This window comes from Nyctereutes procyonoides, unplaced genomic scaffold (assembly GCF_905146905.1).
Source record: "Nyctereutes procyonoides isolate TBG_1078 unplaced genomic scaffold, NYPRO_anot_genome, whole genome shotgun sequence".
Classification (NCBI taxonomy): domain Eukaryota; kingdom Metazoa; phylum Chordata; class Mammalia; order Carnivora; family Canidae; genus Nyctereutes; species Nyctereutes procyonoides.
The window spans coordinates 6,325,196-6,351,784 of record NW_026575126.1 but is presented as its reverse complement, the minus strand read 5'-3'; the positions used below and the strand labels follow the sequence as shown (position 1 = coordinate 6,351,784).

At 39.9% G+C, this 26,589-nt stretch overlaps 1 protein-coding gene across 1 annotated transcript; it reads right to left on the bottom strand.

The window, feature by feature from the left end:
- Positions 1 to 386: 386 nt before the first annotated feature.
- LHX8 (LIM homeobox 8) lies at positions 387 to 25,610 on the bottom strand. Its single transcript, XM_055340905.1, has 10 exons — positions 25,585 to 25,610; positions 25,317 to 25,391; positions 23,712 to 23,798; positions 22,976 to 23,137; positions 19,103 to 19,224; positions 16,868 to 17,088; positions 16,262 to 16,365; positions 11,604 to 11,699; positions 4,707 to 4,890; positions 387 to 584 (listed from the first exon to the last, which is right to left on the bottom strand). The coding sequence occupies exons 3-10, from the start codon at positions 23,784 to 23,786 to the stop codon at positions 508 to 510; spliced, it is 1,041 nt and encodes a 346-aa protein (XP_055196880.1). The 5' UTR covers positions 23,787 to 23,798; positions 25,317 to 25,391; positions 25,585 to 25,610; the 3' UTR covers positions 387 to 507.
- Positions 25,611 to 26,589: the final 979 nt, after the last annotated feature.

Genomic DNA, 26,589 nt, shown 5'->3' with positions numbered 1-26,589 from the left:
AAGCTTTATTCAATTCATTCAGAAAACATTGGCAAAATAAATTTCAGTTGCAAATTCACAGATACAGGCTTCAAAGTATAAAGTTGTATATAACAAAAAATACAGGTAATATTTAGAACAATAACTTACAGATACAAACTAATGATAAACTACAATTTCACAAAGGATTGTAAACATTTTGCACACTTGTCAGTCCTTTCTTTTAGGCAAAGTGCTCTTTTGATGACAAATAAATTAACAGATACACACTAGAGTGAACTATTTCCAGACAATACAAAAAAAAAGTTTTGATTTGTTTTCTTCTTGTAAACATAAATTTTACAAAAAAATGAATAATCAATAAAAGTGTCTTGCAGGCCAACTATAGATACATACCTGGGCAGCAAAGTGATGTTGAAAATGCTTTGAGTGTTAAATAAAAAATTAACATTAATATCTTTTCAATGGTATTTTATACATAAGTGACAAGATTATATCCTTAATCATTTCTATCCCTGAAAAAAGGAATTAGGTATGACTTATTGGCAGTTGTGTCATTGAATGGGGTAACAAGGGCTGGAGTCCAAGAGTTGTTGGTGAATGAGCTATAAAATAGAAAGAAATTTGTGGATCAGTTTTGTAGCGAGGAATAAAACTGATTTAAAAACAAACAAAAACAATCCAAGACAATGCATTTTCAATACTCATTATAGCTGAGGGCACCAAGCTATACTCATTCCACTAACCTCAGCAGAAGCATTAACTTATTCAGCATAGTGAGTACAGTACTAAATGAGAATCCAGCAATATTTTACCCCCAAAACCTTTTTTGGGGGCCACAAGCTTTTGACACTGTAATGTCCTCCATCCATACCCCATTCACTGCACTCTACCCTGCAGCTAGAAAACACAAAAGCTTTGTCTCCAGAAATGCTGCTAGTTTCCACATAAAGGTGTCTATAGGATGACCCCACCACCAAATTCTCATTTATGAATGCTTAACTGCCTCTTTCCTAAACATACATCAAAGCACACTTGACCTAGGCAACACTATAGTCATTCATGTGAACACACACAAATCTAATGCTAATAAAATAGCAACAATGGTACAGGCTCTGATTTTTTATTTAACCAAAACTTAAAAACGAAGTTTCCACTCTCAGCAAGGTCTATGATGCTTCAAATCAAACCTCTCACTGACAGCAACTAGGAAAGCTGGCCAAAATTTTTTAAAAAATCTGTTGGAAGGCATCTAAAAATACCAAGATAATGAGAACTTGCAAAGCAAGTCCCAGAAGAGAAGGAAAATAAAATGAGGCTACTTCCCACCCCCTACTCCCCAAATTTAGTGACAATTTTCAAAGAAAAGGAATGTCTGAGAGGTTGAGAATAGTGGACTTTCAGGAGTTAGAATCTGGCTGAGAGATGCGGAACAAACATGAAAGATCAGGGACCACTGAAGAGAAGCTCTGGTTTAAAACAACAGAAACAAAACACAACAAAATGCAGGCCCTGTCTGGGATCCCACAAGGCTAAATCCACGTAGTGACCCAGAAATGTATCAGGCTTCATGAGGACTGATCCTGATTGGATTAAGTTGATCTTACCCTATTCTAACATCCTGCCAGAGACAAAACCAAATCCTCTCTGGTAGAGACCATCCAGAGCCTCAAATTATTTCTAGTTTTTCATACCCAACATCTGAAGTGCAATAAAAAAAATAAAAAGACAAATAAGAAGAGACGATTTGACTAAAAACAAAGAGATCCAGATGCTGTAGTTATTAGACATAAACTTTAGTATAACTACTATAATAATTTTATTGAGGAATAAAGTGGTAGAAATAGAAGATTTAGCATAGAAATGGAAACTATATTAAAGAATGAAATGGAATTCTAAAACTGAAGATACAACAACTAAATTAACAACTCAGTGGGTAAGTTTTATGCCATATTAGATAAGGACTTAGTGACCTGGAGATAGGTCCGAAGAAAATACCTAGACTAAAAGCATGGAAGGTCAAACCTGGAAAATATGGATTTTTTTCATAAGGGGCAGAAACAACATTTGAAGAGACAAAAACTGAGACTTTTCCATAATTAAATACATCAAACTACATACTCAAGAAGCATATCATTAAAATAAAATTGAAAAACAAACACAGATAAAAGCTGGGATAAAATGACTAAAATGACATTTACTTTCAAAAGAGCAAGAATAAGACCAAAAGCTGATTTCAACAATAGGTAGCATCAGATTAACTATCCATATTCTAAACAATGGAAATAATGGAAGCCAGAAGCCAATGTTATCTTACCTTCAAAGTCCTGGGGGGTTGGGGGGAAGCTCCCAACCTAAATTTCCACATACACAGGAAATACCACTAACAAATGCATCAAAACAAATACTTATGAATGAACATTAGATGTGCAAGATTACTGAACCAAAAACTCTAGAATATAAAAAAGTACTTAAAGATGGTCTGAATAAATAAAGTTCATAGGATGGAAGGTGATACTAAGATGGCAATTTCTTACAAAGTGATCTAATAGACTGTATCAATTTCTATTTTTTTGGTAGAAATTGACAAGCTGGTAAAATTTATGGAAATGCAAGGGTCAAGAACAGGCAATGCAAACAACACAAAGTAAGAAGACTTTTTTCTACTGGATATCAAGAATTGTAGGACTTGCATAATTAAAACAATTAGCAAGATGAAAAGAAATAGTCTAATAGAATACACAGAAATTGACACCTACATTATATGAACGAACAGTTGATTTATGAGAAATGTGGCAGCCGGGAAATTGGTATTTTTATCAATATAACAATAGAACTTTGCTTCCTATCTCATAGCGCATACAAAATTCAATTCCAGACAGACTATAAATCTTAATGTCAAAGGTAAGATAAGTTTCTAGAAGGTAGCCTAAGAGGAATATGTTCACTATGTGAAGAGAAACAAATTCTTGAATAGGTCACAAAGAAAGCACTGCCCATGAAGGAAAAAAAAAAAAAACCTGATGAAATGAACTATATTAAGATAAGGAACTTGTATTCAACAAAACATACCCTTAAGAGAGTAGAAGGCGGCAAGTCACTGAATAGGAGGAGATATTCACCAAAAAAAAAAAAAAAAAAAGAAAGAAAGAAAGAAAGAAAGAAAGAAAGAAAGAAAGAAAGAAAGAAAAGAAAAAGGAAAAAAAAAAGATATATAAATGCCTGGTGAAAACATGCTCAATCTCTTCAGTCATGAGAGAAAAGCAAATTAAAATAATGAGCACTATCCAGCCATCAAATTAGTTAAAATTAAGAAGTCACACCATACCAAGTGTTGGCAAGAGTGTGGAGCACCTTGAACTCTCACATAATGCTGGTCCAAGTGTAAACTGGTTCAACCACTAGGAGAAACTGGGAGAATCAGCTGAAGTTGGGTGTATGTGTAGCCCATGACCCTACGTTCCACTCCCAGGTACATACCAAACAGAGGTGTGAATTAATGTACACCAAAAAGTATGTACAATCAAGTCCATAGCAGCATATTCATAGAAGTCTAAACATGCTCAAACACAAATGTTTATCAACCATAAAATGGTTAAATTGTGGTATATTCCCACAGTGGAATTCTATATAACAATAAAGCAAATCACTGATTGTTGCAACAATACAAGTGAATCTCACAAACAATGTAGTTGAAAGAAGTGAGATACACAATACATTCCATATGGTTCAGTTTATGTAAAGCTCAAAAATGGGCAAAACTACAACAGGATTTTAGAAATCAAGGCAATGTTACTCTGGAGGAAGAGGATACTGATTGGAAGGGGACATAAGAGAGGTTTCTGGGGTGTTAATTATTATGTTCTACTATTTCCTCTGGTCAGTATTTACATGCATAGGCTCACTTTAGTAATTCATCAAGCTGGATACTTGTTATGTGTGCACTTTCCCATATGTACGTTTTGCTTTAACAAAACAATGTCTTCACTAACTCCCACCTAAACTCTTGAGTGTGCCATTTGCAACGACGTGGATGGAACTAGAGGATGTTATGCTGAGAGAAGTCAATCAGAGAAAGACAATTATATGATTTCACTCATGTGGAATTTAAGAAACAAAACAGAGGATCATAGGGAAAGGGAGGGAAAAATAAAATAAGGTGCAACAAGAGAGAGAGAGACAAACTGTAAGAGACTCCTAAGTATAGGAAACCAACTGAGGGTTGCTGGAGGGGTGGTGGGCAGGGGGGAAAGGCTAATGGGTGACGGGCATTAAGGAGGGCACATGATGTGATGAGCACCAGGTGTTATATGCAACTGATGAATCACTGACCTCTACCTTTGAAACTAATAATATACTGTACTCTAATTGATTTAAATTAAAAAATAAATAAAACTCGGAGTGTAAATACTTTGATCATAGGAAAATAAATTACTTAAATATCAAACAAACAAAAAGGTCCCCCCCCCCAGGTAAAAAAAATCAAGTGCTAAAAGTCATCAATATTTGTATTTTAGCTGTGAAGTGTTAAACGTGTCCCTTAAGATGTAGCCACAGAAATAAGGACATTTGCACATTTCTGCTCCCTATTGCACACCCCCCACCCTAATATTTTTCAGCTATGACTGAGGTAATAATTTCAAAATATGAATCCTACCAGTCAGCTAGCATTAGCAGTTATCAGTTATTGTACTTGGAAAACAGCTGCTAAAGGTCGGGATACCTACCATCCATGTAACTATGCAGCGCAGTTAGCATCGTCCCGTCTTGGGGCACGTAGGCAGAATAAGCCATTTCTTCTAGCATGGGTGGAGACAGCCTGGAGGGTGGGACTGCTGTGACTGGGGCAGAAGAGGAGTGATTAGGACTGACGTGCTTCTTATGGCGTGCTCTACAATTCTGAAACCACACCTGAGGAAGGAGAGAAGCAATGTAGTCAGTCACATGTCAGCTTCTGCATACATGATCTCCTCGGTCTAAAAAGAAAGGAGTCCTCAATTTCTCTACTGTGTAAGCACAGGATAAATCTAAGTAAGCTTTTTAAGCAGCTCTGTAGACAGAAGAGAAACATTTGCACAAATATCAATGCTCATTTTCTTTGCTCAAATAGTAGCTATCACGTGGTTTACTTAAAAGCCAATTCCATTCTACATCAGCATCCTCCAAAACAAAAAGGGAGGGAAGCAGCTCAAGAATTCCAGAAAAGTTTCTTTGGCTTTAACTACTGGCATTTGGGACAAAAAGAAATCTAGAAATAAAGCCCTTTAAATCAGAACTTAACAACAACAACAACCACAAAAAACCCAACTAAATGTATTCTTAGACACCTGCTGGACTGATTTCAAATCCTTTTCCAAATGACTAAAATCCCTACTGAGAACTTAAAGCTTTCTACAAACCTCTTGATCCAGTTATTCCAATCACATCTTAACCCGCTGAGTTCAATTTCTCTTAGTGAATACATAGACTAGGTTCCCTAAGAAGTATGTTAAGGTCAGGCTTATAATAAGAAAAAATGAGTAATGCTTAAGCAGAATAAAATACAAACAAATCCACCGGTGAAACAGTTCACAAAATGTAAAGAGCTAATCATCCTCTTGTCTACTCTATCACAGAAATAAAGGAAGCAAACTCAAGGCAAACAGAGTTTTGAGCCAGGTCAGGGTGAGTGAAGCTAGGTGGCCCAGAATGCTCCCAGTAATGAATCTGCCTGTGTTTTAACTCCCTGTCATTAGATAAAAGTTGACTACAGAGTATTACTCTTGTTAAAATATTAAAATAACACAGCACGGGGATCCTGGGTGGCTCAGCGGTTTAGCCCCTGCCTTTGGCCCAGGGTGAGATCCTGGAGACCCGGGATCGAGTCCCACGTTGGGCTCCTGGCATGGAGCCTGCTTCTCCCTCTGCCTGTGTCTCTGCCTATCATAAATAAATAAATAAATCTAAAAATAAATAAATAAATAACATAGCACCTATTCGTTATCACTCCATGCAAGTCTGTCATGAAGAGAAAGAGAGTGGAGGAATAAAAAGCTTTAAGGAAATTATAATAGAGCATTTCAGTGTCAGGGAAGAAGGCCGGGGAGAGATCAGGGGCATAAGTCTCTGTCCAGGGCCGGCAGGTAGTTATTTGATGGCACAAGGGAATCAGGGCTGAATAATATAGAAGAGAAGGAATCTGCAAAAAGTTTTACACGGGAAACCTGACCTGATTTCAAAGCTACATCCTGCTCTTTGGGACTCAAAAATAGAGAGCTGGCAATGTATAAGCTCTAGGAGTTAAAACTAAAGTAAGAAAAATGGATTATGTAATGGAGTATGCAGCCCCGAACAGGTGGCTGAAAGGTAGCACCCAAGGGATGTTTCGGAAACAAGACGAAGGCATATATTAAGGAAAAAGAGTGGGGAGTCTTCTCCCCCATTTCTGGAGTATTTGACTCTCAGGTACTTACACAGGGACCAAACCCAAAGTCTCCAGTCATAGTTCTCTTCGAGGCTCCTTCATAGGTGTCACTACTGTCCCCCACCCAGGCAAGAAGATGGGACTCCTATGTTCTCCAACTTGGAAAAGAGAACTACTGCCACCAGCCTTTTCCCCAACAGTCCCCAGAAGACCTGCACCCTGGCGGGCTACCTAAACCTGATGGACATATGGCACTATGGTTCCCAGAGTTTCTTTGGATGGAATCTATTCAGTTGTTTAAAAAGAAGTCCAGACTTTCCAGCAGAAACACTACCTTAATGCTGACTCAAATAGCTCCTTGGAAAGATCATCAACGGGTAATCAGGCAGAGAGGTTTGTAAACACAAAATGTCATGTAACTTGCACAGAAAAAAATAGAGTTGACAATTCCAGACATCAGAGAATAACTTCTTGCAGGAGGGCTACCCAGCTCTAGAATTTAAACACAAATCCTTTTGATGCTACTCACTGACTTAAAATTCTTTCTCTTTTGCAAATCTCCAAGAAGAGTTAAAACTTCCTTTGAACAACATACTTTATAATTTTTTGAGTTCTAAATTGTAAACTGTATAAAAAGAGCAGGCTAGGTAGACATTCTGCAAAAGAGAAGACTAATCCATAATCCATAAGATACATTCTTGAGAAAGCCCGAAGAGTCAAATGTCAGAATTTTTTGTATGAAAAAGATGGAATTGGGCAGCCCTGGTGGCTCAGTGGTTTAGCGCCACCTTTAGCCCAGGGCATGATCCTGGAGACCCGGGATCCAGTCCCATATCGGGCTCCCTGCGTGGAGCCTGCTTCTCCCTCTGCCTGTGTCTCTGTCTCTCTCTCTCTCTGGGTCTCTCATGAATAAACAAATAAAATCTTTAAAATATATAAATAAATAAGTATATAAAAAAAGAAAAAGACGGAATTTTAAATTATCGGGAAAGCATGGCATAATACTGATTTAGAGAAACCTGGCTAATCATTTGCAAGGAAAAGAAATGGTAAGATCCCTACACCTCATTAGTAATCAAACTTCAATTCCAGACAAATTAAAGATTAGGTGTAAATAACTGGAACCAAAAACATTTAAGGAAGACAACAGTCAATATTGATAAACTCTCTAAGTGGAGAAGCATAGAAAGGCCCAATGTTATAAGAAAAAAAAATATTGAGAGATTTGAACACATAAAAATGTAAAAGTTTTGGGATGCCTGGGTGGATCAGTTGGTTAAGTGTCTGACTCTTGGTTTTGGCTCAGGTCATGATCTCGAGGTCCTGAGACTGACCCCCAGGTGGAGTCCTGTGCTTGGGGAGAAGTCTGCTTGAGACCCTTTCCCCTCGCCCTCTCCTCTGCTCCTCCTCCCATTCGTGCTCACCCTCTTTCTAAAATAAAGTCAGGCATCTCAGGTGGCTCAGTGGTTTAGCGCTGCCTTCAGACCAGGGCGTGATCCTGGAGTCCTGGGATCAAGTCCCACGTCAGGGTCCCTACATGGAGCCTGCTTCTCCCTCTGCCTGTGTCTGCCCCCACCCCACCCCCGTCTCTCATCAATAAATAAATAAAATTTAAAAAAATTAAAAATAAATAATAAAATCTTAGAAAAATAAAATTAAATACAGTCTTTAAAAAGATATATGTACTTCATATATATGTATAAAAGTTCTATGTGAAGAAAATAAATAAACTGATGAACTATGGAAGTTTGACATGATAAATAGAATAAAAGTCAGTAAGATGGAAAGAAAAGGGATCATCATCCGATAGGAAAGTGGACTAAAAACATATTTCTAAAATTACAAAATAAGCAAACATGTTAAAGTTCATTGATAAGGAAAGAAATATGAAATAAAAACAATGTGATTTTTCTACCAAAATTGGAAAGAATGTAAAAGAATAACTGCATTCAGGATTTGCATGGTTGGTGAAAGGAAACTTTCATCTATAGCTCCTGGCAGAATAAACTGGTATGAACTTTCTGGAAGGTGACTTTTGTACTATCAGTTAATCAGTCATGAAAGGCCCTAAACATGTTTTTTCTTTCGACTCAACATCGATTCTAGAAATTTCTCCTTGGAAACTAAGGAAAAAATGAGCAAGGTGTATATATATATTTATTTATACATTTATTTATTACAGCACTTTTATGATAATGAAAAGACGGAAATAAAGTAAATAAATTGTGCCATGCTTAAGATGTACAGCAATAAAAATGACATAAATCTTAATATGGACACATACTCCTAGGACACTGACTGGAAGAAGTAGCAATGTTTTATTCTGTTTCTGTAAAATACACAACTCATAATTCACCTATTAGAAAGGGCATGTGAATGGTGATTGTATCTGGATGCAGCGTTAAAAGTAAAATCATCCACCTTTTTTTGTGATTTCCATACTATGATGATCTGGTCTGTTACTAATTTCTCACTAAGCTGACTTTAGCTAGTAAAGGTGAGAGTGTCTGTGTGTCAGACCATTATTTCTACCTAATCTTTGGGTAACAGAGTTTGCACATCAGAATCAAGGCCTAGTAATTAAAACGTTTTCATTTTTCTAAGTGTGCTTAATGCTAGGAAGTGACTGGACAAAGAGGTTATGATTTTACTGAGATCACAGAAATCGATTCTTCAAAAATACCATAAAGGAGTTATATGCATATATACAAATAGTATGTATATTTACATTCTGGTACCCCTTCCTTTGCTACTTTATCAAAAATATTTAAATTCAATTCTCACATATTAAAAACCACCATCCAACAATATATTCTCCAAGGTCTAGTACTTGGAATCAAGATAATACTGGTGACCTAAACACTTGGAGATTTCATGACATTGTTGGGGGTTCTTACTTCTTCAAATAGTAAGAAGAGCTTTCAGAAAACACTTCAGTTCCCCTTGCTTCCAACTTCAAAATAATCTAAGACATAATAGTCATGAATTGGCTTAGTTAGAGTAGTCCTAGTCATTGAACAGACAGGCTCCTAAGATGGAACCCTCAGCCCATGGAGTCTGTTACTACCTCGACAAAGGAAGCTCCATTTCCAGGTACAGGAAATTCACTACCTCCAATGGCAGCCCTTATCATCTTTAAAGACTTTCATGCTAAGAAAGTTCTTCATCATGAGTGAAATCTGCCTCTTCTTTCATTCCTTTGTGAAGACCTGATCCTGCTATCTGCAAGACAGCCTTCCACCTATATTTAAAGATACTTACACTGTTTATACCATCCCTTCCCTTACTATCTCATCTCCAGACAAATATTCCTATTGCCATTAATATTAGCACATAATTTATCTAATAACTAATTTCTACTTCTTTCATGACCTTATTAGCCTGTCTCTAAGGGAAACAGTCTGTTCAGATTGGTTTCTTGCTAAGACTCCTTTTTAAAATTTGGCACACAGAGGGATCCCTGGGTGGCTCAGTGGTTTAGCGCCTGCCTTCAGACCATGGCGTGATCCTGGAGTCCTGGGATCGAGTCCCACATCGAGCTCCCTGCATGGAGCCTGCCTCTCCCTCCGCCTGTGTCTCTGCCTCTCTCTCTCTCTCTCTCTCTCTCATGAATAAATAAATAAAATTTTTTAAAAAAATTTGGCACGTGGAAATAAACATAATACCCTGGACATTTGAAAAGCACTGAGGTCATATGATGCACCTCCTTCAGAGAGCCTCATTATACTTACAGTCAGCCAAGTCTACTGGGAATGTAAGTGTTTAAAGAAGCTGCAATAGCATCAGGTCTTTCCCAACAGCTTCTCTGCATAGATGACTTGTTAACTATGAGATCCCTCAGGCTTAATAAGAATAAATTGAACAATGAGCACCTATTTATCAGCCACCCAATTTTTAGGAAATAAAACATATGTACTACATTGGATTTTCTCTCTCCCCTCCCCAAACTAAATTTCATCTTGCTGGTTATGGTTACTGACATGAATTCCTTAAATTTTTTCGAACCTTGACTGTTATTTAAAATTATTTTCCACTTCCCTGATTTCTCTGTAAGATCTTGACACAGTCACTCACCTCCACCTTGAACACATTAGTTTGGTTTCCATGATGCTTTTCTATCAAACTCATTCCTTCATCCTGGCTGTTACTATATCCCATTCTAATAGCACCTCTTGCTCTCCTCTCTCCCTAAAGTCTATTCCTTTTTTACTTCTATGATCTCATTCTAAAGGATCTTATCCAATTTCATAGCATTGGATATGTTTGAGTCTTGTTCATCTTTTAAAGATACCTGTTTATATAACCAACTGCCACCATCACTGCATGACTGGCAGAGCTAAAAGGAAATTCATTTCCTTCCCAGTTACCAAATCATCTTTCTTTTGACTCTCATATTCCTGTCACTAGCACTATTCCCATGGATACTCTGACTTCAAATTTAAGAATCATCCTTCACTTGTCTCTTTCCCCATTACAGTGTCCAGGTCCCTTTCGTGTCTCTTGCCACCAGCATGCAAGCAATAAAACGTTTCTCAATGAATTCTAGGTTACTATCTCACTTAAGTCTCTTTTCAAAAAAAAAAAAAAAAAAAAACCACTACTTTGCTGGGCATCTCAACTAATATGTGTATCTCTAATCTAGACTTTCTAATCCTAATTCTTCCCATGTACTGCCACCAGCTACTATGGCTGTCTCCTGCTCAGGACAGAACTCTACCAAGTTTAGCTCTAAAAATTTTATCTCTCACAATTTTCAAATACAAAACTAAAATTTCAATGAATTTGCTCTAATTTATCCTTCCCTAGCTTTGTTCACACCACTTCCTCTACTTGGAACTTTAACAAAGGCCATCTGCTCCCACACACACACACTTCTCACTCGCATATACAATCACAGAAAAGTGGGAAAAAATTACTAGCTTCAGTATCAGCTCTAGCTTGGAACCACAGTTGTCTTTTTTAGCTTGAGGGTCTTAGGGTTGCTGTGAGCACCAAATGAAGTAACTTGTAAACAACGTCATTTAACAATTGGTAGCCCAGCCCAAGCAGACTAATTATCAGATAAAAAAAAAAAAAAAAGTTGATGTAGAGTATGAAGAGACCTAAAATGGAAAGCTAATGATTTGACATTTCTTCTCACACACAGACACACACAACACACATTCATAAAGACCTGGAACAGAACCTCTGGGATCTCTTGATTAACCTTTAAAATAATCACCTGTATCACACGTCTGCTCAAGCCTGTCCTTTCTGCCAGTTTCTGGAGGGTCTGTGCATCTGGGTTGTTGTCCTGAGCAAACTGTGCTTGCATAACCTGTTTAAAAAGAAATAATGATAGTAAACAGCTAGATTTAAGAAGCTCAATCTTTTGCATTTTGATGACTAGAGCGAGAAGGCATGCACAAGAAAATAAGACGTTTGTATTTTACTACTTGAAAATCAATATGGGGGAATAGATATAAATGACAAGAAAGCATATGTTAGAAATTTACATATTGATACATTAAGATCTTTTAAAAAATAATCCATTTCAACATAAAACTTGGTTTTTCTCAGCTATGCTGTTAAAAATGAGCTCACCTTTGCTCTTCCATTCTTCTACACACAAATGAAATGAATAAATGGTAGAAGTCTATTGGCTATTCTTTTCATTTTGCTAAAAATTTCTTACATTATATAACTTTTAAAAATACAAAAATCCTATCAAACATATCTTCAGCCTCTCCTGAGCTCAATGGGCCCATACTACAATTTTCACCAATCAGCAAATAGTATATACTGCAAAAGTTGGATTCCATTTAATTCTAATAACTCCAATATTAATTGTTTTGAGCACTTGATCTATGCAAAACAGTATCAGGGATCTTAAAAAAAAAAAAGATCATTTCACCGAGTAAGAATTTTCTGGGATTTAAATATCTGCATATTGAAAAAGCTCCCAGGTGTTTGATATGAACCTTTGGGTTAGAAAATGTGCTAAGTGCCATGAGACAGTGATTTGTGAAAAAACTGTCCTTGGTCTCAACTGTTTGAGACAATGATATGCACATGCCGATAACTACCAACACTACGAGGTAAAGGGGAAAGCATGGAGCAGGAGGGAGTACCGGAGTAAAGCATAAGCCAAGGGCTTTGGACTCCTTTGAAGAGGAATTCATGGGAATCAAGAGGGATATTTGAATTTTACTATTTAAAAGTCAATCAGATTTTGGGGAGGGAAATAGTATAAAATATAAAGAAAGTATTATAAAAGATGGGAGAAGGGTGACTGTCATCCAACATGACTGTACATGTCTGTGGGTGTGGGATGGGGGTAACCAACCTACCTAAAGACCTTATGCCACCCCTGGCCTCAACACCATTTCCCGTGGGCAAAATTAATTACATTCTCCACTATGCTCCTTCTATAATACAGTCCTTCAGCCACTACATCCATCACATGGCAGCAAAGGGATTCATTATTGAGTCTCGCTCTCCAAAGCTGAAAGTAAGCATCTTGAGGGCCAAGGGAGTGCCTTATTCTTTATATCCCCAGGAGCTATACCCTTTCCCATCACATAGTAGGTTCTTAAGGGTTTGTAATAGAATGAACCCTGACAAAGTGAGGAAAATCTGAAGATTGTGGGGAGAAAGAGACTAATATTATTCCAGGAAACCTTAGGAGGTTTACAAATTGTGTAATTCTTTCAGTTAAGTTCTCTCTGGTTCGTGACTTCTAGAATAAGTTATTCCTGGCTTCATGTCCAACCATATCTGTTCACACATTCACTGAAGACAGCACACGTATTTTTACTTTAAAAAATGGGCAGAATTGGCCTAAAAGTTTATAATTTCACTCAGTCCACCTCATTCTTCTCTTACTCCAAATGTGTTACTTCAGTATCATCATGTACAAATAGTTGTGTTCATATGTAGTGGAGCACGTAACATCCCAAAGAGAAAAAAGAATGAGCAAATTGTCTTTGCTTTTTTTAATTTTTCAAGAACAAAAGTTAACCAGATATTTAAGTATTTGCTTATTAGGCCATTATTGATAACTAATAAAAAAAAAACAGCATGCTTTCCACAAATGCATTTCAAATTCACAAGTTTAATAATGGAACCGAGTTACATTTAATAAGGCAATTTCTCATCAGGGAATAAAGCAAAACTCAAATGAACACTGATGGTTTAGAATCGGTGTAGCCTAAAGGGAAAGTAAGACATGCTCATCAATGTTTAATCTCACACACAAAAAGCCCCTTTTAATTTCTACTTAATTTCATTGTCCTCCAGTCCCTAATGATGTTGTAACCCACCCCACTTCTTTTCTGTGCTCTTTTTAACATGGCCAAGGAGTGAGTCTTTGTAGACACTCATCATTTTAAGGCCAGGAAATCCCAGAAATGAGAGGTGTCTGTATAGTAGCAGCTGACCAAGTCAATCTGAGAGTAGATTAAATTAGGTGCTAACCTTGGCATGTTTAATATTAATAATCATTGAGCAAGAGTTTCTAACTACAATGAGCAAACCACAGTATTGGCAGGAACTTCTTAAATATCATTTCTACAAATGGGGCAATATTTGAAATACTCTTGCCAACACAAAATGTTATTCTCTTTTGTGAGCCTTAAATTATTTTTTCTTCCTGTAAATTTCTAAATAATTTTGGGAAATGATCTCGGTTATTCTTCCCATGTTAACTCTCCTCTGTCCAAAGCAGTAACTTCGTGAATAGTCTTGACTTCTTGATCACCTATAATATTTTATCATTTTGCTGAATTGAAGCAATACTTGAATATATTCAGTTTTCTGAAAGGACATTTGACAATGAAGGTACACTGCCTGATTTATTAGAGGTTCCAGCAAAATATAATGATTTGAGTTCTTAAAAAATTTACAGCTATGTCTTTCCAGATTCCTGAGGTATAAAGAAACACTTAAGGACAAAGATTGTAAGCTCAATAGTTTCAGCCATTACGGGCATAAGAAAGATACTAATAAATATTGAAAAAGTGATTATATGTATTGAAAGCATATCACTTGTTTTCATTTTTTTCTACTTTCATTTTTTAAAACCTATTATTCCAATATACAGCTTTTAAAACTTACAATTCAGATCACATTTTCATATAATAATGCATATGATGATGAGAATAGCTTATGCATGTTCGCAATCTAAAACTATAAAGCTATCTACAAGATTTGGAATCTCACTCTTGTTTTAGCTGCTGCTGCCATAAAGTGGAGCTTTTATTCCACTCATGGAATGGTGGCCAAGCAAAATGAAAAACAAAAACAAAAACAAAAAACAGAGGACTGGGGAAGTTTCCAAATCTCTTCTCTGCCATTCCCTTGATAGTCTGCCTTGAGGGGAGTTCCTGCACCTCTTGGATGAGGCTACCTACATCAAGGAATTACTGTTAGGAATTAAAGGAGAGAATGTAGATAAATGCCTAGCATAGGACTTGACACAAAAACCTTCACAAATATTATTCCCTCTTTATTTATTTAATTAGTACCTGTAAGTATTTTCCTATATGAAAATGTGTATCTAAAGTTGTTTCAAATTTTTGCTATTATAATTGAAATAATTTTAATTTCACATAAACTTTTACAGTCAGCCTTATAATCATTAAAATTATAGCCAGCCCTTCATGGAAAACAACATATTTATGTTAGAAATTCTATTTTAACTCAGACAGCTTTTAGCTGCTGCATATTTTGCTGCCAGGTCTCCCACATGTACTCATATCTCCTAATTTAGGGCTTTGTATGATCTAAGTTCCCTTGAAATACTGGCATCACATCAAGATGTTTTTTTCTTCATCATTCCTCAAATTAAAAGTCTCTCTTGAAACTCTTTTACTGTATTCATCTTAAACACTGGCAAGTCTTAGAATACGGTATGTGATTTTTCAGAATATTACTTTTACCCATTCATTAATGTCGTATAAGTGTCCTTTAAAGTTTGAGCTAAGATAGATCCTATGTATAAAGCACCCAGTAGTACATGGTAGGCGCTCAATAAATGTTACTTTACCTTAACATAAAACAAATACATCATCCACATTAATCTTTTAGAAAACGTGATTTCTTTATCTGAAAAAATGCCAGAAAGAATCATCATATGTGTAGACTTAAAGATAAAGCAAGGAGTAATTATTATTTTCTTGACAACTGACATGAATTGAACTTATAACAATTATATTTAGGGCAACTAAACTGAAAATAATCCCTCCTTTTTCAGGAGACATAATCAACCTTTAGCATCAAACTATAGAATCAACCTTTTTAAAAACAAGAAAAGGTTTACTGGATTGAGGAGTCAATAACTAGATTCCTGTTGTTTATGGTAAGACATATTCAATTCTTCTCTATTTGTAAAATTGTACAAACTTAGCCATTGTAATTTGTTCAAAAGGTGAACCCATTAGTGTCCCCTAGGCCCACATACTGTATGTCTCTTTCTGTTAATAGTCTTAAAATATTTTGTCTTCTATCACTATTATATGTAGTAACGCAAATAAATTCCTGGGTCAAACTGATTTTATCAGGAAGTCAGGACAGATCAATATTTTGTTTGCATTTTGATGTTAATACCAATAAAACCCAGGGAAATAAAGCTTGAATGATTAGTTCATGCCAGATCACGACTCTGGAAATACTAACAAATATTTTAGGGTTATAAGTATGTTTTCATACAGTCACCAAGTTAATATTCATTACAAGCACTGGCTAACCATTTTGAAAACATGGAAATGTTTTTAGATAGCATGGGGGTATTTTGGGTGTTTTGGGGAGGAAGTGGTGGGGGGGATTGGGTTTTTGTTTATGTTTTTTGCTTGTTTTGGTCAGGAGGGACCTCAAAAATCATAAATTCATTGTCATGTCTACCTGGAGCTGATCTGCTGTAAAGCTGGTCCGAGCTCTTTTTGCTGGTTTTGGATGATTAACATCTTGCTCTGTGAGGAGGGCACCTTCAACACTAATCCCATTACCTGCATTTAAAAAACAACAGCATACATGATGGTAACTCAGATGGGTCCACTGATCATGCAATAATGTTTCCTGCATCTCTTGGCTTGGTGTGAAATTGTAGATTGCCCAAATCTGTAAGTTTAAAACACACTAGAAATAGTCTGTGGAAACAATATTCCACTTACAGGCTTGTATATTTACTCAAAAGAGTAAAAAGTTAGAAGAGCACACATCTAAGGTTCATCCTTAGGAGGCCAATACAGGAAAACAACTGGTTACAAAAAGCAAAACAGAGCCCTAAATTGAAGGCTGCTGAGAATATGGTACAAGGCTAATACACATGCCATGGCTTTCCCTGCAAATAAACACATGGAGATCATCACTAACAGTAGAATGCTAAATGAGTTTTACCACAATTACACTGCACAAAATAATGCATTAAAATGACCTTAGGAAAAATCATTTTTATTCCCTGTATTCACTGTCCCAAAAGACTCCAAAGTATTTTAAGTATATATTTACCATTTTCCACTTCTCTTTTTAAATTATCCAGCATACAGTCATAATGCACTCTGCAGAGGACTTTCTCTTCCACCAAAGCAAACTCCTCTCCCGTGGAAAGCTGCCTTTTGCAAGAAAAGCAGGCAAAGCACGCCAAGTGATAGACATTCCCCTTGGCCCTGCGGACCCAGTCAGTAGAATGGATGTGCCTCCCACAACGAGAGCAGCGAGTTCCATACCTTCTACATAAATAGAAGAGCAGGAGGTGAAGATTTTAATGTGTGGTGAGATATTCAACAGCCTGAGCAAATTAATACATCATGTTACTCTTTGGATTAACCTAAGTATTTAAAACTTTTGAAAATGAAACAGGAATCAGTTATTTTCCTCAAAGTCAATATCAAGACTTGAAATGAGGCCATAGTTCAAACCTGTTTATAAAACAAAAACTCCTCTGTCACTTTAAAGGCAGACTGGATTTTTTTTCTTTCAAAATAAATGCAATAGGAGTTTCAATGTCCCTTTTGTACCAAATATCAGAACGTTTATAAATTACCTAAAGATTCAAGATACAAACACACATATACTCCAGATTGAAACCTAAAAGGGCAGAAGCATACCAGTGAAGATATAATGACTTCTTAAAAACCAAACTGAGATCAATAAAAAATGTTTTAAATATCATTTAAGTTAAAATATTTAAACACTAAAAATTGATATTTTCAAAGGATGGGTAGAACAGAAACTGTTCACCCTGAGAGTAAGGAATGAAAACTTAGATTTGTTTCCACTGGTGAATAAGCTACTGCACTGCTAGCCACAGGACGTGGGAAAATATTATCTAAAGCTTTCAGAGAACTATTTGGACATAAAATGCAGGTTAACTGTAACAAAATGCCCCATGTAAATATTTCTTTCTTCTCCTGGTCTGAGTAATTGGACATTCTTTGCTATGTCTCCTATCATAATCAGTCATGGCCTTGCATATCCTACATCAAACTATTGATGTGTCTATTTCTACTCATTAGTATATCTTTAGAGGTATTACCAGGTTTTTTTTTTTTTTTTGAAGTTAACCTGAATAACTGAAACTTAAAATTAAATTTTGGAATTTAATATGAAGCATAAAAAGAAATCCTGAGGAATTAGACTTTCAATAACTCGCTGAAACTAAACCTTTCAAAAAGCTTTAAATTATCATTAAAAAATTAAGATTTGCATATCTTAAGTCAAAGAGGAGGCAAACTGCTATGATTCTTGAGGAAACAGAGAGTAAGCCTGATGAGAAATATAGGTGTTTGGTAATTATAAAATTCTGTCACTTTATAAAATAAAGGATCCTGGGTTTTATGAAGTGCTTTTAATTAGCAATTTTATTCAAATCAATCACTAAACTCTTTGAAACCAGTTTTTGAAACTGAGTGTAAACAACATAATTAGTATTACAAACTTCATTATATAGTATTAATTTCCCAATTTCATGATGAACATTTTTCTTCATTTGGAAATGCAAATAAAAATATGATAATTTTAAAAAGTCATGCTTAGGGCTAATTTCAATTTCTAGGCAGCTATCTATTAAGGATTGAATTATACCCTAGAAAAAACTATGCATTTAAACAATTTACAAAGAGATCATGGAGAAAATGTTACATTTAATATCTTAGGCAAATACAATCTCACAAAGCAAAGATCAAAGAACACACAAAAAGAAACAGGATTTTTAGGTAGAATAATCCGACTCGGTATATTTCTGATATTGAAATGGTCAGTTCCTTTAAGTTATATGGTTTAACTCAGACTCCAAACTGCTGACATTTTGTAGGTATAATTAGGGATCGTTCTACAGTAAACTGGTAAACACTTAGCAAAACCTTGATTCCCCCCCCCATAATTATTTCATCTTAGCATCCCCTGCAAATAACGGACTTTGTCAGAATAGGTCATCTTATGTTTTATACTTTACCTATGCTCAGCAAGAACTTTCTCTGTTTTTAATAGCCACCACTCTCATTCCCAAAGAGGAAATAATTATTTTAAATTAGCTTTTGTATTTTTAACTCCTAAAACACATAAACACGCTTATTTTGTTTTAATAGAAGTTATACCTCAAAAATGTGAAGCATTCTCAGTTTTAAATCCATTACATAAGAAAAACTGGGTTTCAATATGTAAAGCAGGACGAGAAAGCTTGTTTACAAAATTCTCTTTGCGTAACATCTTGGAGTTTCTACGAAAAAAGTTTCCACAGTGTACCTGAAATAATCAAGTTTGCAGAAAATGTCTTTGTCTTTAATATAACAGCTGGTATGCCTTCCTAAGGAGGTCCTGCAGACACTGCAGGAGAGACACCGAACATGCCAGCACAGGTCATTCACCTGTAAAGGAAAAAGGGGCAGGATAAGAAACTATTTTAATATCACACTAACAGAGGATCGTTCACTGGTTTTGTGCATTAAGCAATTTTAAAACCTGGCTCCTTAATATTTTAGCATATGCTCTGAATGTTTCTATCTAAAAGCTGTCATTTACACAAATGTGTGTCTTGATATATTCTCTTTCAGACCCCAACCAGAAAAGCACAATAGCATATTTTACACTGTGTGTTAAATTGTTTATTCCTTTGAAGAATTCAGGGTCTGTACTTTTCTCTTTCTGAAATCGAACTTGTATGGACACGGAAAATTTTGCTCACTTTAAAGTCCTACATGCAGGCTTGTTGTACTTTTTTTCTTTCACCAAATTCTTTCCACCATGAAAACTGGTAGCTAAAGAAGTCAAACCACACACTTTCTCAATCTACTTTTTGGCCAAACAATCATAAATGGTGCACTAGTTAAAATGAGAGAGAGAGAAAGTGAAAAAGAAGCCTTGTAAGATTCTGATCCTTTTAAAGAAGTCTGGCAATCCGTTTCCCTTACCAAATAGAAATTAAAAATAGATGTAAATCTTGATATGACAGAGACTTTCTGACATTAAATAATGGAATCAAAGAGTACGTTATTGGAAACCTAACTAATGATTTGGCTACTGGAGAAAAAATTAATCTGATTAAAAGTGGTTCTAAAAAAGGCACCCAAGTATTGTTTGCCATTTACACTCCAAGCACTAAGCCATAAAATCGTGTCTAATAAATCACATCACTTTATATTTTCTAAATAGGCATATGAAATATTGTCAATTCAGGGAACAAATCATAATAACCCTCACCTTAAACTGTTGCCAGAATTCTAGAAGCACCACGATTTCAGCCTTCAAGAATGAAGATGTATACTGGGTTGAACTTGCCTTTAATACAGGCTCCCAGCGTTTGCTCTTGTTAAATAGACACAGGAATTGAGTTTATGTTTAACCAATTAAGCATGATTTCATTTCATGTAAAAGAACAGCAATGATGCAAAAACACCCGTTACATCCTACAAATGGATCTAATGTCTAAAGTAGTAATTACGAAATTGTGAAAAGGGGAAATTGTGAAATAGTCTTTATTATGAAACAGTGTAGCAAAAGCCCTATCTGTCCAAAGATTCTATCAGATTAGCACGACTGTTCAAAATCTTCTTTTTCCCCCAAAATGTTTTGTGTGTGTGAGATACAAAATATAAAAGGTATTTCGAAGCTGAAGGAAAAAGTTTTACTTGCTTCTAATTGTAGTTATGGCCTCTTTCCAAAGAAAGCATTAATGAGAGTATCATTTTGATGAAATTTTAAAAATTTTAAGTTTTGGGCTTGGACTGCATGCTTGCTACATAAGAAAACTTGGAAGAAGGAAAGAAACAAATGGAGGAAATCGGGCTAAAAAAATATTAACAATGTTTAATACTATCCTAGAAACAAATACGTATTTTCTATTTTTTCCTAAAATGGGAATATTAAAGTTGAAAAATACAGGCTTCCTTTAGTATTCCAATGCTTAGGAACTTCTACGTTTTGATCTTATCCAGGCTCTTTTTCCCCACCCCTCTCTCCAAACAAGTGCAGATTCAGACTTCAGGGCAGAGCCAGGGCCACCCTCCAACTCTCTAAAGCCAAATCTAACGCCTGGTTTGCCACCTTTCCTTCAAGTTTACTTAAAAAAGAAAAAAAATGCTCCTCACCTTCCATGTCTTTTTCAGGGAGGAAAACAAGTTAGACAAAATTCTAGAGAATACAGACCTTCACTGATAGCTGCTATTTATCCAATCTGTATATGTATATAGGACCAAGCCAGAAAAACCATCCAAACGACAGGGCACTGAAATATTAGATGAAGCAAAAGACACTTCTAATTCCTCTCCTACTTTTTGTTTTAGCTCCATTTCAACTTGCTTCAGGAGATGATGTTTTTCTATATCAAATAGTTTCTGTGTTAAACAGTTGTACCCTCAAATACTCTATTAGGTCTACCGATTATTTTTCACCAGGCACTCAGATTGAATTTAAACTTCTTTTAGAATAAGTATTCAAAAAAATAATAATAACCTCAGAGTTTTTAAACAATCATATAATGTCAAACTTTAGTTGGAGCTAAACACTAATATGTACATAAAAAGACAGAATAAGGCTTTACATAGAAGATTTCACTAGGAGGACTACAGTCCTACAACAAAAAGCTTTATATAAGTTATTTAGATAACTTAAGTATCTAAGCACATCTAATGCACAAATATATTTTTAACATATAAAGTGAACACTAATTCAGAGGTGTGTTAAGAGTCACTACATAATACTCTTTTTTTCTAAATCCTCTCTGGTATGAAGTGTTAAAGCCTTTATAGATCCATTCAGTAACGTTCTTAGAAACTATGTTAATTATCGAGAGGGCTCCTTGAAATAATAAACTAGTTTTGATCCAAAAAATGATTCGGAGATATCCAAAAAGGCTCAGGTCTAGAAACAGTGAAAAGGGATACCTCAAGAATTCAGATTTAAAGAGAAAGCCGTGTCAATTTGCCGGCTTTAAGACTTGGTCACCAATTAAAATTAATTTACTTTTCAGTTTTCCACCAAAACTTCTTTTGGTGCTTTATCTGGGTTGTACGTATACGGTGTTATTCCCACTTTACAGATTAAACAGCTTTATACACTGAGGTAGAAATTTCAAGAAGCCCAACAACTTGCGTTTTGAATGCATACTCTCCATAAACATTCCTTTTTGGAAAAAAGGGGATGGGGGAGTGATTGGTGAGGAAGGAACAGAAAGTAAACTGGTTTGCTACTAATTCAGTGTAGGAGAGATCATTATTTTAAATAGTGGTTTTAAAGAGTTGCTGGGGTTGAAAACCCATGGTATTAGGATTAAGACACATGGGACCATGACCCTGCACTCAATGACGCGGTTAACTAGTCTGCCAAAATTTCCCCTCCAAAATTCCTGCACAATATTTTGAGAGAAGTGAAACAAATTAAGATGGTCAGTTCCCAAACTATCACTTGAAGCACTTCATCCCAGGCATCCGTCTATCTTTTTGCTTCTCTTCCTACCTGCCTTCCTCCCCCCCCCCTTTTTTTATTTTTATGTTTTATTTTTTTGGTCTAACTTTACAAATCTAGCGATTTCCATTTCTTTCACAAGCACGGGAGGGAACATTAAAAAAAAAAAAAGCCCTGGGTGGCCTGTAAATATTAATAAGAGGAAGGAGGCACTAAGAAGGTTTTTTTTTTAATGTAAGGGCTCCTACAAACTTTTACTTTGAAAAACCCTTACTAAAGTGTTACTAAACATAAAACTATGTAAAAATTCTGTCCAGAAAAGACCCCTTGGGGCACTTCACAGCGGTCCTTACCAAAGGGGACACTGCAAAAGGGGCATCTGCCAACGTTTACCCACTAGGGGCTCTCGGAAGCAGGCAGGTGTAGGGGTCCAGCGGGGGCTGCAGGGACCACAACCAGGCTCGGGAAAACCCATCAGGCAAGACCCCGTTTCCAAGGGAGTCCGAGGATTAAGCGGGTTTGGCTCCTCCGCGAGCTGCGGCCGCTGCAGTACAAGCCACCCGGGGCCAGCGCCCCAGGCCACACGGGGGGAGAGTCCACGGCCCCCCCTTCCTCCTGCAGGACCCGCCTGCGGCGACCCCCGGGAAGGCGGGAGGGGAGAGGCTCCCCTAGTGCGGCCCCCAGCGCGCGCCCTCGCCGGCCCCGCGGCTCCCCTACCTTGAGAAGGTACTTGTCCACGATCTCCCGGCCGCAGCTGTTGCACACACACTTGCCTGGGGGGCACACGGAGCCCGAGGCCATGGACCGGGGCGAGGACGACGGGGACAGCGGCGCCGAGGACGAGCACGAGTCCTCGTCCCCCGCTCCCTCGGGGCTCACCTGCGGGAAGCCGGGGGCGCGGTTGCAGGCGGCTCCCCCCATCCGCCCGGGCTCCCGCACCCCTCCCGCACCCCTTCCCTCCTCCTCTCCCCCCGCCCCAGGCCGCTCTCACTTTGTCCCCTGATGCCAGGCTCCCGCACCCCTTCCTGCACCCCTTCCCCGCTTCCCCCCCCCCCCGCCCGCTCTCACCGTGTCCCCTGCGGCTGGGCTCCCGCACCCCTTCCTGCACCCCTTCCCCCCTTCCCCCCCACCCCCGCCCGCTCTCACCGTGTCCCCTGCGGCTGGGCTCCTGCACCCTTCCCGCACCGCTTCCCCCTTCCCCGGGACACTCTCACCGTCTCCCCTGGGGCTGTGCTCCCGCACCCCTTCCTGCGCCCCTTCCCTCCTCCCCCCGCCCCAGGCCGCTCTCACAGTCTGTCTCCCCTGCTGCCGGGCTCCTGAACCCCTTCCGCACCCCTTCCCGCACCCTTCCCCCTCCCCCCGCCCCTCTCACCGTCTCCCCCGCGGCGGGGCAGCCGGCCCTCGGCCCTCCACCCCCCGCACCCCGGGTCCCGGGCCGCTCCTCCCCACTCACCAGTCCCTCTTCCCCGGCGCCTTTCCGCGTCCTCCCGGCCGCCAGGGCTGCGATCCGCGCGCACTCCTCCGACATGGGCCCCCGGCGCTGCGGGCGCGAGCAGGGGGGGGCGCGGGGAGCCGCGGTCAGAGCCCGCCCGCGCAGCCCCGCGCAGCCCCGCCGCGCCGCGCCTGATGAAGGCGCCGAGGGCTCGGGGCCGGGCGCCGCGGGCAGGGGTGCGGAGCGCAGGCCCGCAGCTCAGCGCCGCCGCGGGGGCTCAGCCGCGCCGGGCGGCCCCCCGCGCCCCCGCCCGCGCCCCCGCCCCCCCCGCCCGCCGCCACGAGTCGGCCACCAGCATCCCCGGCACAAAGCGCTCGCCCGCTAGACGTCAATCACGGCGGAGCGGGGACCGCGGGGCTACAGGGGCGCGGGGGGCGGGGGCGGGGGGGCGAGAAGAAAAGAGGTCGGAGGAGGGGGTGGGGGGAGAAACTTGATTTCTTTAATAACGTCAATTAAAAGAGCAAGACACACATATATTTTTAAAAGGGAGCTCTTTTGAATTGGATAGCCCGAAAGGTGAAGAGGTTTAATAGGATACTTGAAAGCTAATTACAGCGGGATTTGAGAAGCCTGGTGTTTGTTCCGATGACAATTTGAATGAAAATGCTTCAGATTAAACCGAGCCAGCGGCTCTTTCGTAAACTTAGGGCAATTAGAGCCGCGAGTGATTTACACTCGTTCCTTTAAGGTGTAAATTGCCACTTACTGCTCAGTAAGTCAACATTCGAGCTGCTAAAGGATTATTTTTAACCGGCGCGCAAAAAAAAAAAAAAAAAAAAAAGAAAAAAAAAGGCAAAAAAGCGGGACGAATAATGGAAAATATCCAGCTGAATTTAATTTGTGCCATTAGAACTCCCCCAACCCCCGGTCAAAATGTTTTAAAGCAACAGCGCGCATTACTCAAGGGTTTCCAAGCCTTCGCTGGAGTTTTGTTCTTAAATGAAAACGCAGCCGCCGCTGGGGCTTTCTCTGCCGAGGGGTACGGGCGCCCGGGTTGGCGCGGGGCGGAGGGGCGCGGGAGCGGGGGGCACGGGGGGCGCGCACCTGCGCCCGCGCCTCCCGCGACCCCGGCCCAGCCCGGTGCGAGACCCCCGCGCGCTCCCCGGGCCGGAGCGTGCGCCGCCGCCCCGGGCCGCCTCCGCGGTGGCACCGACAGGTCCTCCCCGCGGCGCCCGAGCGCAGCCGGGTCAGCGCGCCCGCCCCGGGCCCTCGGAGGCCTTTCCAACCCCGCGGGAGGGTCCCCGACGCGTCCCGCCCCGGGCAGCGCCGAGCGCGGCTGCGCTTTCCCGGCTACTCCACGCGAGGCGGGACTCGCGCGCCCCTGCTATGCTTTTTTTTTTTTTTTTTTTGCTTTTATGCTTTTATTGCTTTTTTTTTGGTATTTGAGAGGAAATGCCCCTCCTGGCCCCCCCCCACACCCCCACCCCGGGGTTCCCCCGAGGCCTGGATGCGCGCCCTGCCTCGGGTCCCACCCTGACACCCACCACCCATCCCCACCACCCACCCACGCACCCCGCCCCGACTCGCCCCGACCACCACGGCAGAGAGAACAAAAGCACGACTCACATGGACCCGAGAACTCGCCTTAGGCTCGAGGCTTCGTCTCCCAAATTACAGTCTCCATGCCTCAGGTTAAGTGAGCTTGTGGGGAGGGGAGGCAATGATTACCGACTAACGCTACGACGTAATCGATAAATAATTTTTTTTTTTTGGCCAAGTCTGAAGAGGAGGCCGCTACAGGTAATTTCTGAACCTCGTAAGGAGCCCGCACAGCTCGCGTCTCCAGGAAACTGCCTGCCCCGCAGCGGGTGCGGCCCGGCGTCGGCGCGCTCACCTTCTCGGGGGGCGCCGCCAGCTCCGGCACGTCCTTGCCTTCTAGGGTGCACGCAAACATCTGATCGCTCTTCCAATACATGGCACTGCTGGGGCTGCTTGTCACATCCCAGCTCCGCAGGGTCAGCGGCCGTCCGAGCCTGCCGGGGGGGCCCCCCCTCCCACCCCGCCCCGCCCCAGGGCACCGCGGACAGGAGCAAGGCCGCGGGCTGAGTCCCCGTCCAAACAGGCCGCTGTGCCCGTGTCCGGTCCGGCGCACTGTTCTCTAGATTCTCATCCCAACTTCACTGAGGTCTGTCCCTCTAGGAAAAGGAAAAAAAAAAAAAAAAAGTTTTGTTTTGCAGAGGGTGGAACCTTACATAAAGGGAGGGAAGGGGGTGTGCGCGCGTGTGTGTGTGCGCGCAGGGGGAGTCTTCTGGAGCAATAGCCTCACCTCCTCGAGGAAAACCCGCCTTCTGTACATGTTAAGATCTTTATCAGATCAAGCCAACTTACTCCAGATTTAGTATTAGAGAGAGAGAGAGGAAAAAAAAAAAAACACTGGGAATGGCCTGTTAACTTTTGACTTTAAAAAAAAAATGAAACAGCTCTGCTCTCTCTGCATTTGCCGTGGCTTTTTAATTCTCGCTCCCCAACCAAAACCTAAACAAAGATTCATGTTACATCTCTTTCTGCAGCAGGCAGAAGGGGAAGCGGAGGTCTGAGTGACTTAAACTTTTTAGTCATTCTTCTGAATCGTGCAGCTCTCCTGTCTAGCCGAGGAACCCCACCGCTCGCTGGCAGCCCCGGGGCTGACTGATCTAGCGGTTCCTGCTCCCTTGGCGAAAAGTTTTCTCATTAAGATAAAGAAGGAACATCTGAGCGGCACAAAAAAAGCTTATGATTTGCGACTAGATTTGAAATCAAGGCTGCGAGAAAAAGACAAAAGTATGTTTGCTAAGAGTATGGCTCTTTCATCTCCTCCTAGACAACATTTAAGCCCTAGAAGAGGGGCCAGCGCCTGCCT